This window comes from Drosophila suzukii, chromosome 3 (assembly GCF_043229965.1).
Source record: "Drosophila suzukii chromosome 3, CBGP_Dsuzu_IsoJpt1.0, whole genome shotgun sequence".
In the NCBI taxonomy this organism is placed as follows: Eukaryota; Metazoa; Arthropoda; class Insecta; order Diptera; family Drosophilidae; genus Drosophila; species Drosophila suzukii.
Genome location: NC_092082.1, coordinates 81,219,845 through 81,230,752, shown reverse-complemented (window position 1 = coordinate 81,230,752; position 10,908 = coordinate 81,219,845). Strand labels below are relative to the sequence as shown.

Genomic DNA, 10,908 nt, shown 5'->3' with positions numbered 1-10,908 from the left:
CACTGATGGTGTAAATTTCAAGCCAAGTGTAACACCTTTTTCCTGTCATGATGTTTTTAGAGGGTTTGGCAGAGTCGTTTGTGTCTGTTTTTCATTTTTTCCTTTATTTTTTTATTTTTAAAACATTTTTCTTTTGGTTTTTTGCCATTTGTTTTCTCGCTCAAATTTACATACATCATAGTCATTGCAGTTCAGGGCATTTTGATGGGAACAGTTAACTTTTTTAAGCCGCAAATTGAAAGAAAATAAAATGTTAAAAAAACATCACTGGCTTGTGTTCCTCTGATTTTGTTTGGTGGCGACTTTCAATTTTCCCAGGACCAACAGAAGGCGTCATCCCTTTTATTTTTGCCATTTTTTGTTCCGCCCCACTTTTGCCCTTCTATTCGAAATGTTTGTTTAGTGAGATTGATTTGATTTGGGCAGCACTCGAACATTGATCAGCGACAATAAATGTATTTTCCATCTCTTGTGTTTACTTGACGCAAGAAAAATATGTTTTTAAAGTTAAGTAAAAAGAGCTTTAAAAATAAATTGTTCTACCAAAGAAATGAAATATGATGAACGTTTTTCTTTAAGAAATATACGGATTTAGGTATTATATTATTTTAAATTGAATTATCGATCAGTTTTCGTAGCGCTCAATCAATCGCAGCAGTTGAGTCCTGGCCTTGAAGACGTCCGCATAGAGCTCTCCATTGACAGCTCCATCGGAGCAGTGTTGTCCATAGATGTCCACACCGCACACCCGATCCCCATGGAGGAGCAAATCCCCCTTGGCCGTCTGGCAGTCCACCAATCGATTGGAATTGAGGGCACACAACATAGTCCTGGTGATGAAGGCGTTCTCATCCTGGGCATAGCTCCTCTTGCAGTTTCCATTGGCGATGAGTTTGGTGCGCAGGAAGCGGAGATGTTTGGCTGACATGTACATGGTGACATTGGCACTCCTTCGAAGTGGAGTGTCACATAGTTCAATTGGCTGGACGAATTCATCCTGTAGCGGAGACTTGAGCAACAGCAGGGCCAAGTCTTCAAGGGGTTCGAGAATTATATTCGCTACCGAATAAATGCGACTCCGACTGGCCTGCAGTTTATAAAAATGAGCCTGGGGTTTACGAAGGGTCCTGGGAAAACAGTGGGCGGAGGTCAGGACCAGACGACTGGAGATTAGCGCTCCACTGCAGATGACTTTGTTCTCATAAAGGACTCTCATTAGAAAGTGCTTGACCTTTGGCTTAATGGTTGGTGCTTGTCCTCTGGTAAGTAGGCTTTCAATTTCAGCTGGAATAATCTCTAAGCTGTTGGGTTCCCTGGCTCCTACACTTGGACCTCTAGCAGATATTTTGGGTGATCTTTGGTAGGGATAGGGCACTATATACTCAATGACACGCACTATCTGAAAGGCCTGACCATTTTCAGGTATATCACCAACATTCATTTGTGGAGCGGACTCCGAAGATCCCCAAAGTGTAAATATCCCTTGGAATATTACTAGTATTATAACTAGTTTTTCTAGCTGCATTATAACTGACAAACTAAACCATTTCCATACAATCTCCATTTGTATCAGATTTCAATTTCCACACTTTAACCATTAAGTTGCCGTATCAAATCGTTGATCATGGGCTGCAGTTTAGCAAGGTTTATGTAGAGATCACCATTGAGTGCATTGGAAAAACAGCGAAATCCATAAATATTTAAGCCGCACAACTGGCTGTCTATCAGTAGGGAATCTCCCGGGGAAGTGGCGCATTTCTCGGGTTGCTTGGAGTTCAAGGCGCACATCATATTGGAAGTTACAAAAACCGAATCATCCTCCAAAAAAGTTGTTTTGCAGGCCCGATTCGAGATGACTTGAGTTCGACGACGGGCGTAAAATCTAAGATCAGGACTGGCCATTATCATGGAGGCATTAATGCCCATGGGAAGATCCCCATGGCATAGGTTAATCGGATTGTTTTCCGAAGGGGTCTTCAGATGGAGTAGGCTTAGTTCGGGACACCACTCGGGTTTTACTACATTATCCACTTTAAAAGTTCTTCCGCTATGGAAGATGACTTCTGTTTGATGGGGGGTTTCCTTTAAAAAGCAAGTGCTTGAGGTGATTGCCACACTGGGAGCCACCAAGGCTGCACTGCATCGTGTGGAATTTCCCACCTTTACCTTGGCTATAAAGCTGAACTCTTTGGATCGTACTTTAAGCATTCTGATCTCATCTTTGTATTCCATTTCCTCCCTGCTGATTCGCTTGTATTCGTTGACGATGCGAACTATTTTATGGTTTTTGGGCAACTCTGGTGGGGGTCTTCCTTTCTCAGGATATATCACATTCACCCGACAATCCTTGCAGAGGGCTCCAGCTCCATTTCCAATTGCCCCTTCGAAAAGCTGACAAAAGCAAAGCGCTGAAACACAAACAAGCAGCGAATGCATCTCCAATCGACTGATGACCAGCAGCTGACTTTTATTTATGGGCGAATGGAATTCGAGGCGCCTGTCAAAGCAACAAACGTCGCTTCGATCCACATGGCGTATGCGTAATCAAAATGTTTTGCCTGGTAAATGGCAAACATAAACAGTTGACGGCTGTCACTAGTTGGCAGTTGTTGCGTGTTGACAATGTGTCAGGTCTAATGACCAAACACCCGACGGACACACAAACATTTGAGGTGCAACCTGATAGCCTTTGAATCTGGGATTGAAGGTTTAAAAAATTCTAGTTCTATCACCTAATCTCTTAAGGTAAAAAATAATATATATTTTTTTTTCATTTTCTCTCTTGCAGTAAATCTTATATTTTTACAATAGAATCTGAATTTTTTCTCATGGGTATACATCAAGGTTCGTAAAATATCATGAAGTATGAAAAGTATTTATGTCTTATAAAACACACAAATACGTAAGTTATTTTCTGAACCCTGAGAAAACAACCGATGTAAGAATACAAGTAAACTATCAGCCCCAAGAAAATCAAATCAAATTCGCGTTGTGGGCGTCTTTTGTGCAATTTGAAAATTGTTTTTGTGCATTTCAGCAAATTAAGAAGAATGGCAGCCGCTTGGGCTGGACCTATGCTCATTTACTGAATTTATGGGCGGCGCTTAAACTGAATTGACAATCAATAGTCTCTGGAAGGACGAGGACTGGCGGCCTCGCAGGACCCGTAGGATAGCAGAGCTCATAAACAATGCGGCCAATTTACATGCCCAGGGATCGACCGCATGTGTGTGTGACTATTACAGTGGCACCATGAAAAGGACCTTGTGTTGCTTTTATTGTTGTCGTTGGAAATGAAAAATTGTCCCTTTGTTGCATATAAAAACAATGGGCCGAAGAACTTGAAATCAATTTCAAACGTTTTAGGCAAAGCCAATTGATTTATTTGTTGTGCGTTTTTCTCTCTTTTTGCCCCTGCTTTTGCTTTTGTGTGGGTGTTTTTTTTTTTAGGTATTTGAGGACCATGGCCCATTGTTTTGTATTACTTTTGCCTTGAATAAAGCACTGGGAGCTTTACTCTTGCCCAGGTCCTTGAAATGTGGCACCATTTTCCACAACTTAAAGCTCAAAACAATTAACACTGAGTGCCGAAAGTCAAGGGCTTCGTTCGCTGTTTTTCGCTTTACACTTGATAAACTTTTTATTGCTTCCAAACAATTTAAAATCGACAGCGAATGGTTCTTGGTCGGTGGCTCCCTGAATTACAATAATGCTCCGGTTGGGTTCGGTTTGTTGATGGCTTTGGCCAATTGGCAAGACAAACGGCTGCAGCTGCTCGGGATGGAAGTGATGTGGCTGTGGCTGTAGAGTGGGGCAATGACAGCATTCGAATTCGAATTGGTAATTGAATAAAAACAACGAGTGCAAGTACGTAAAGTGAGCTGGCCAAACAAGTTCCAGATGGACTCGGAGAGATGGGGTCTTATGTGGTTCCCAGGCCTTGGTGGTTAAATATGCACCGGAAAGAAAAAGGGTTCCTAACTGGTATTATCACTGGCTAACAGTGAAAATGAGCAATATCACCAGTAAGCCTTCAGTTCGTCACTTATGGTATCTTACAAAATGATTTTGATCACTCTGCGATCTTTAGAAAATTGATGTTTAGTGCATGATTTCACATATAATCCTACTCCTACTTATCACTTATTTTTCCCAGTGCCTGATTGTCCGCTTCCTGACACATATCGCAATGCAATGGACCATGAAATAAATGAAGAGGCCGTTGGTTGGAGGCGACTGGAGAAGTACTCCTTGCGGCGGCTTCCTTCCAACCAAAACAAATGCCACTCCAAGCCAGGCAAACGCCCACGATGCCACGATGCCACTGATGGTCTTTGGACATTTTACGCCTTTTACACAGTTGACTGCATAAATTCATGGCCAGGATATGGTTACGCATTTTAAACAACGCTCGTCGGCTAAATCCGGAATCAAGACAAGTGGCTCCTTTTTGGATGGGATGCGAACGACCTTTGTTTCTTAGAAATGAAAAGTATCTCAGCAAACATCGGCATATCTTGGCATGTGATTCACCAAAGGGGGTCGGTTGGTTACAAATAGCTGCTTCAGCTTAAAGCTGATTTAACAAAAGTTGCCTTCTTTCGGGGCTCGGCTCCACTTGTTGCCCCTGTTTTGGCCTCGAAAAACCCAGGACCAAGTTTTCTTTTGGCCCCCGAAGCATTGCTCATTATTGCGAAATGTTCGGGGGCTAAGCTTTAGTTTCAAGTTTGATTTGTTTACACATGAGTTTTTGGCGAGACCGACGGGAGATTGTTTTGCTGCCAGCTAACAAGTTGCGAATTAAGCTAAAATGTGTATTTTGGCAAGAGTGCAGAGTGGTGTGTGTGGAGGGCGCTTGGCAAGGACTTTGGTATACAAATACATGCATGTAAACGAGCATAAAAACCGCACAGTCAAACGCACTAACAAGCAGCAGTAATCAGTGTGGCAGCAACAAAAGTGAAAAACCAACAGCACATTTGCAGCATGCAGCAGGCAGCATGCAGCACATGCAGCAGGAGGAAATTACATGCACAGAAGTTGAAACAATAGCTGCAGGTCTGGACCAGGCCGGGCTAGCTGCTCATCACCAAGCTAGCCATCATCCACATCCTCATCCCCATTTTACCCATCATCCCCATCATTATCATCATCAGCAGCAGCAGGAAAGCAAAAGCATCAGCAGCTTGCTGCGGGCGGGACACCTCCCCCAAAAGGCTATTGACCCAATTTCTGGGCAAACAATGGACCAGCTGAAAAGAAATCACAAAAGCATAGCCAAATCTCGGGACCGAGCCAAAAACCACTTGACAATCCCAGCCAGATCTGCTGGTTCTACTCTCACAGAGAAAAAAAAAGAATCCGATTTATCTTACTCTAATCCGGCAATCCGAAAGTTGATGGTCACTTAAGCTGAAGCTTAGTAAAGTCAAGATATTATTTTTCAGTTTACAAAGGAAGCTTTCTTTAATAACATAGTCACTTAGGTGGCTAAAGGTATGAACTATAATATAAATTATTTTGAGCAATTTTAAAATTTTATTTGGCTAAGTTCTTATTTATTTATAAAAATTGCTTAATAATTATTAGTTAGTTTAAGATGTCATTAGTCTGCATTGAGGTATATTTCTTAGCACCTCGAAATTTTTTTCAAAAACTTTTCGTTTTAATGGTGGGTAGATAATAATACCCAATACCTTGTAATCATTTAAGAACCCTACATTATTTTATTATAACCATAAGAAATCTTAGTGCTTTTGGAGGATTTTTATTATAAACTTGTTCATAAATCTTTGAATGTAAAGCCTATTATAACTTGTTAATTTATGTTCTAATTGGATTTAAATAAACTTAACTCATTGGTATGCTTTCCATACCCTCTTTTCCTAGCAGTGCATCCTGGTTGTCTGGACGGGGCGTTGTGCCAAATGTTTTGGCTATGAGCAATGTGTTTACCAGTGTCCACAACTTTCCCGCGACGCCCGCTGATTTCCGCTTTCCCGCTTTCGAGGCGACGGCGACAAAACAAGTGAAAGTTTATTACATCTCCACCATTCAGAAAGCCAGCCAACCAGCCAGCCAGCCGGCCAACCCAATGAAACCGGGAAAATCAATAAAATGCAATTGCATGGCAAATGACCCATATAACCTCAGGCCCCCAAAAACCCAAACCCAAACTGGAATCCCCACTCGAACCACGGGACCAGATCAGGCCAGTTCATGGCCTCGTCCTGCGGCAAGGAACAGTCATCGAAGGACGAAGGACGAGGGGAGCCTGCGGCTGAGCGTAATTGTGCCAAATTATAAATTATTTCGAATTTACCAGGGCGCAAACGATGCTCCAAGGCGCCGGTTGCCTTTGCCTGCAATTAATTTTGTGCAGCGCCAATTGAATGGCGAATGGCGAACGGAGAGTAATCGGTGGCGGTCTTGGTCTTCCTCCACCAGAAGCAGGGGAGAAGGAGGCAGTGCCTCTTCGAGGGCAAAGGCTAAGCGCATAATTTAAATTTCTAATTAACAGTCAAATAAATTGTGCCGGCTGCCAGCGTCGTGGCAATTGAGCCGTGCCAAGTGATTTTATGGCCAAAATGCTCATTAAGTTAACGGCAATTTGCAGCCGCAGACAAATGCAGGTGGATATCGAGGTTGAAGCTAGCTTACCTGCAGCTTACTTAAAGGGTTCATTGCAAATTGATTCGAGGGTTTGCCGGTTAATGAATAGTGACTATTAGCACAACGACCACTGATCTCGGCTCAAGGGTCCTTCGATTAGTTGGCTTTGACCACACTGCGTATGTTCGATATTTGATAGATGTTTGCTTCGGTGAATGCCTTGTTCTTACTGTAGCAAGGACTTAATGAAAAGCACTTATGGCACAACTAGCTTTTGATTTACTCTATGGAACCTTGAAAAGTATTATTAAAAATATTTAATTTTGGCAAATTTAATAAGATTTTTAAAAATCAAAAAAGAAATGGGTTTCATAAGTTATGAAAGACAACTATTTAAAATTTAAAAAAAAGTCTTACAAGTTTAGTAACACAACTATTCTATTTACTAAGAAAAGTTTATAGTTTTGTAAGAAATCTTATCTTAAATATTAAATTATTTTTATAGCCTTACTCTTATTTCGAGTTTCTTTATGCTTATAAATTATAAATGTTGTGGATTATGAGAGCCAATAAATTGCGCATATTGGCATAAGTAGATTTTAATAGATTCCGATCCGCTTCAATGGTCCTTTGATTAGTTGCTTGTTGCACTCAGATTTCTTTAGTAAGAGCTTAATGAATAGCGACTATTAGCAGAATCGCCTTTGATCCTTTGATTCAATGGGCCTTTGATTAGGCTGCCCCCTGCAACACTGCGTATGTGCGATATTTGCCAAATCAAATTGTCAAAGGAGCGTGTGCAGCACTCAACCAGAAGCGTGTGCATCGAACGAAATTGAATTTCTTATCATCACAGTAGTGCTAGAGTTTTCCTTTTTTGTCGCAGGCTATATATCTTTGGCACCGGCTGTTCGCTCGGCGAAAAACATTCAATTAGTTTGATTTACACTTTTCAAAAACGTTGGCTGGATGGATGGATGCCGATGACGATGCCATTGCCGGTGGGCGTCTTGTTGCCAAAAGCCGCCTGTGTGCTTGTGCTCCGGCTCCCTTTGTGCGACTGTTGGCGTTTCCGTTTCCGCTGTTTAACAAGCGACTTTTGGCAACAACAGCACAAACAACTCGGATGGGAGGAGGAGCAAAAGGCAGGAGGATCAGATCAGGAGCAGTGCCAATACCGTGTACCCTCTTGCGTGCCAAAAAAAGCCAGGGGTTCAGCCCGAGCTCCAGCTGGAGCTTTCCATTTCCATTGCCATCCAGTTTTCCGCCGGCCGTGGAGCGGAAACAGTTTTCAGGGGACCCCTCCTCACATCTCATCCTCTTCCTCCTCCAATATTAGTTTGGGGCGGCAGCAAAACGCTTCCGGCAGCCAAAATGCCATGAGTAGTTGCTGTTGTTGCCGGCCAGGGCCATTCGATGATTTTTCAATTTGCATTTGACACACAGAGGCAATGTCAAAGAGCAAATTGAAATGGCACAAGTCTGCTGGAACTTATAATCATATGCAGCGCACAGCCTTGAGAGTTCCGTCTGCCGAATGAGAGAATCACAATCAGAATGAGATTCGGAATCAGAATCAAGCTTTGACTTTGTGCCCATCTCGTTGGCTTGGCTTTCAATTAGGTAATTGAGAGGCGTTGGCTGTACCGTGTTTAAGGTTCTACTTCCACTGTCCAGGTGTCCAGCAGTCCAGGAGTCCAGGAGTCCAGAAGGGCAGGTGACCATGTAAGTGTAAGTGGGCCATTTGACAGGGCCAAAGTTAAATTCGAATATTAAATGCAACCCCAGAGGGAGAAGGGCAGCATGGTGTTCAGTTCGGCATGTCAACTTCATTTGTTGAATGACATAAGTTATCAACGAAATTGCTGGAGAACTGACCCCGAGCAAATTGCGTTGGCGCCCCTTTTAACTTTATCTGGCAGTCGGTAAGCCCCATGCAGAACCCTCACTTTGTTGCAACCAGTTCGTTCCATTTCATTTCACTTACACACCCTCATCCAGGCACTGGGAAAAACTTGATGTACTATCAAATGTTTCGAGAAAATACAAATACAATAAAGCAACCTCAAATTTTTTTAGAACAAGAGTATGTTGGTTCTACATTGCATAGACTCTTGAATAAAAACTGATGCTTTAGATAGATGCTATAGATGCTTAGAGTTTTTAACAAATAATATAAGACCGCGAATTCTTTAGGAATAAAGAAAACAACATTATCCAAAATTTCAAAAATCTTATTTAATTGATGCTACGATACTACTAATAGCTAAGCACGATTACGTGATTACAAAAAAGAATCATGGCATCGTCAAAGGGAATACCAAATTTTGCGTACCCTTTTCTCCCAGTGCATCTACGCACACTTACACTTACATGCCAATAATCTGCACGTCAGTCCCTCGTTGTATGCAATTGTGTGTTTGCCTTCATTTCAATCTTTTGCCACTTAACAAATGCTCACCCAAGCGCCCCGGGAAGCGGGAAGTTGCCCCAGAAACCCAGGGAAACCAAGGGGGGTGGGAGGGGGCAAGGAGCTACTGCATAAGTTTAATTTTATTATACGAAAACAATGCAACAAGCAAGGACATTTCGCACAAGAGGCAGCTGGCAGCAATATGGCAATTTGTTCAAAGGATTTAGAGCTGCATTTAGAAGCCAATAAAGGCAAGTTAGCAGGCAAATTGTGTGGGTGAAAGTAGCGAACAATCAGCAGTTGGCGCCCAACGACTCAAGTGGATGCAGGATCGAATTTATACATATATATATATTAGCTTAGCATACATGTGGGGACTTTCAGAAATCGCAAATTGTAGTGGGGAAACTTTGACGGAATTTATAAAAACGTAGCTGCATATCACACATTTCAATAAATTATTTGTTTGCATTTATTTATTGATGTTGAATGAGAAATCAAAACTTTTTTCAACAAAAAATAGCCAACGAAATTTTCATTAAAATGTCAATGAAATTGATTGCGAAATTAAATTTTGGTTTGAAATAAAAATAAGAAAATGTGATGGTTCAATAATATATAAAATTCAAACTGCTATTCAAATAGAGTTATTTAATTAAAAACGAGTTAGAAATTACACATTTATTGGTAGGAAAAAGGGACAAATTATTAATTTGTTTCTAAAAGTTATATTTTTATTTATTTGCCAACAATACAGTATTGTTTTACCTTGATCTAAAGACTTCCTTTTGGCTGATATACATTATTTAGCTGACGATATGGATATTTAAAGCCTCTTTAATCAGGTCCTTGGACGAGCAGATCTCCCTGTGGTGTCGGTGGCCAGGGAACTCTGCTGGGAGACTCGCTTCCTTCGGCCGTAATTTGCCATAAAATAAGCATAAATTGGATCAATTTACGAAAAGCTCTGTTACAAATGCACAGCGAGCAGTGGGCCCACAATAAGAACGCTGCCATATATAGTTACAGTTGCAGTTGCGATGGAGCAAGTACCATCTAGAAGATATCATCCACCCATCCCATCCTGACCAGAGTTCCATGTCAAACGGCGGAGGCTGGGTCCTGGGGTAATGGCCATCCAAGGCGGTTGCTCTGCTGACAGCCCTGTGGTTTCTGTCACGCGCATTGAATCTGAAGCTGATTCTCCAGCTGAAGCCGATGCCTCGGTTGCATTTCACTTGACGTCCTCTCCCACTTGTCGTCATCGCTGTCAGTGCCGTTGAGGAGGAGTCCTGCGAGTCCTGCAAGTCCTCCGATTTGTCCTGGCCGTCCAAGGAGCCTCCGTCATCCGGCTGCTTAATGTCAACTCTTGGCGTTTTGTCTTAGCAGCCACATAAAAAAATTGAATTTATGATAGGGACTTTGGGATGTTTTTCGCATTGTGCTGGCCACGCAGATTTTGCACCGATAGCTTTTGGCCTGGCTCAGCAACTCAATTCCATCGTAATGCTGCTCCTCCGGCTGCCAGCGGATTTCATTTCAGCTCCCTAACGGAAATCAACTGACCGAACTGGCGAATTGCAAATTTCAAGTGAATTTCGCACTTTTCAATCTAAAATTTCATTAATTTCAGCGATGCACTTACACTTGAAGTTACACATTTTTGTAGCTTTCACATTTAATTTAATTTTTTAGCGATTTTTTAAATTTATCTTACCAGAGAATAAATAAGTAAATGTTATTGGTTTTGGTTGGTATGTTGCTAATTTTATTTTCTCTATCTTTTTATCTAAGGTTTCTTAAAAAAAACTATGATTAACTTGGGGACTTCAATGGGAAAGGAATTTAAAGGAAAATACAATTTTTTAAAGAATATTATTAAA

General features: G+C 41.6%; 2 protein-coding genes across 2 annotated transcripts; both read right to left on the bottom strand.

Annotated features, from left to right (window-relative positions):
- Nucleotides 1-416: 416 nt before the first annotated feature.
- On the bottom strand, nt 417-1,564 carry intr (intrepid). The gene has a single exon (XM_017071326.4). It carries the CDS (start codon nt 1,562-1,564, stop codon nt 626-628), a length of 939 nt encoding a protein of 312 aa, XP_016926815.4. The 3' UTR covers nt 417-625.
- A 17-nt stretch (nt 1,565-1,581) lies between these two features.
- On the bottom strand, nt 1,582-2,436 carry LOC108005565 (uncharacterized). Its single transcript, XM_017068865.4, has one exon. The coding sequence runs from the start codon at nt 2,434-2,436 to the stop codon at nt 1,591-1,593; it is 846 nt and encodes a 281-aa protein (XP_016924354.4). The 3' UTR covers nt 1,582-1,590.
- Between the last annotated feature and the right edge of the window lie 8,472 nt (nt 2,437-10,908).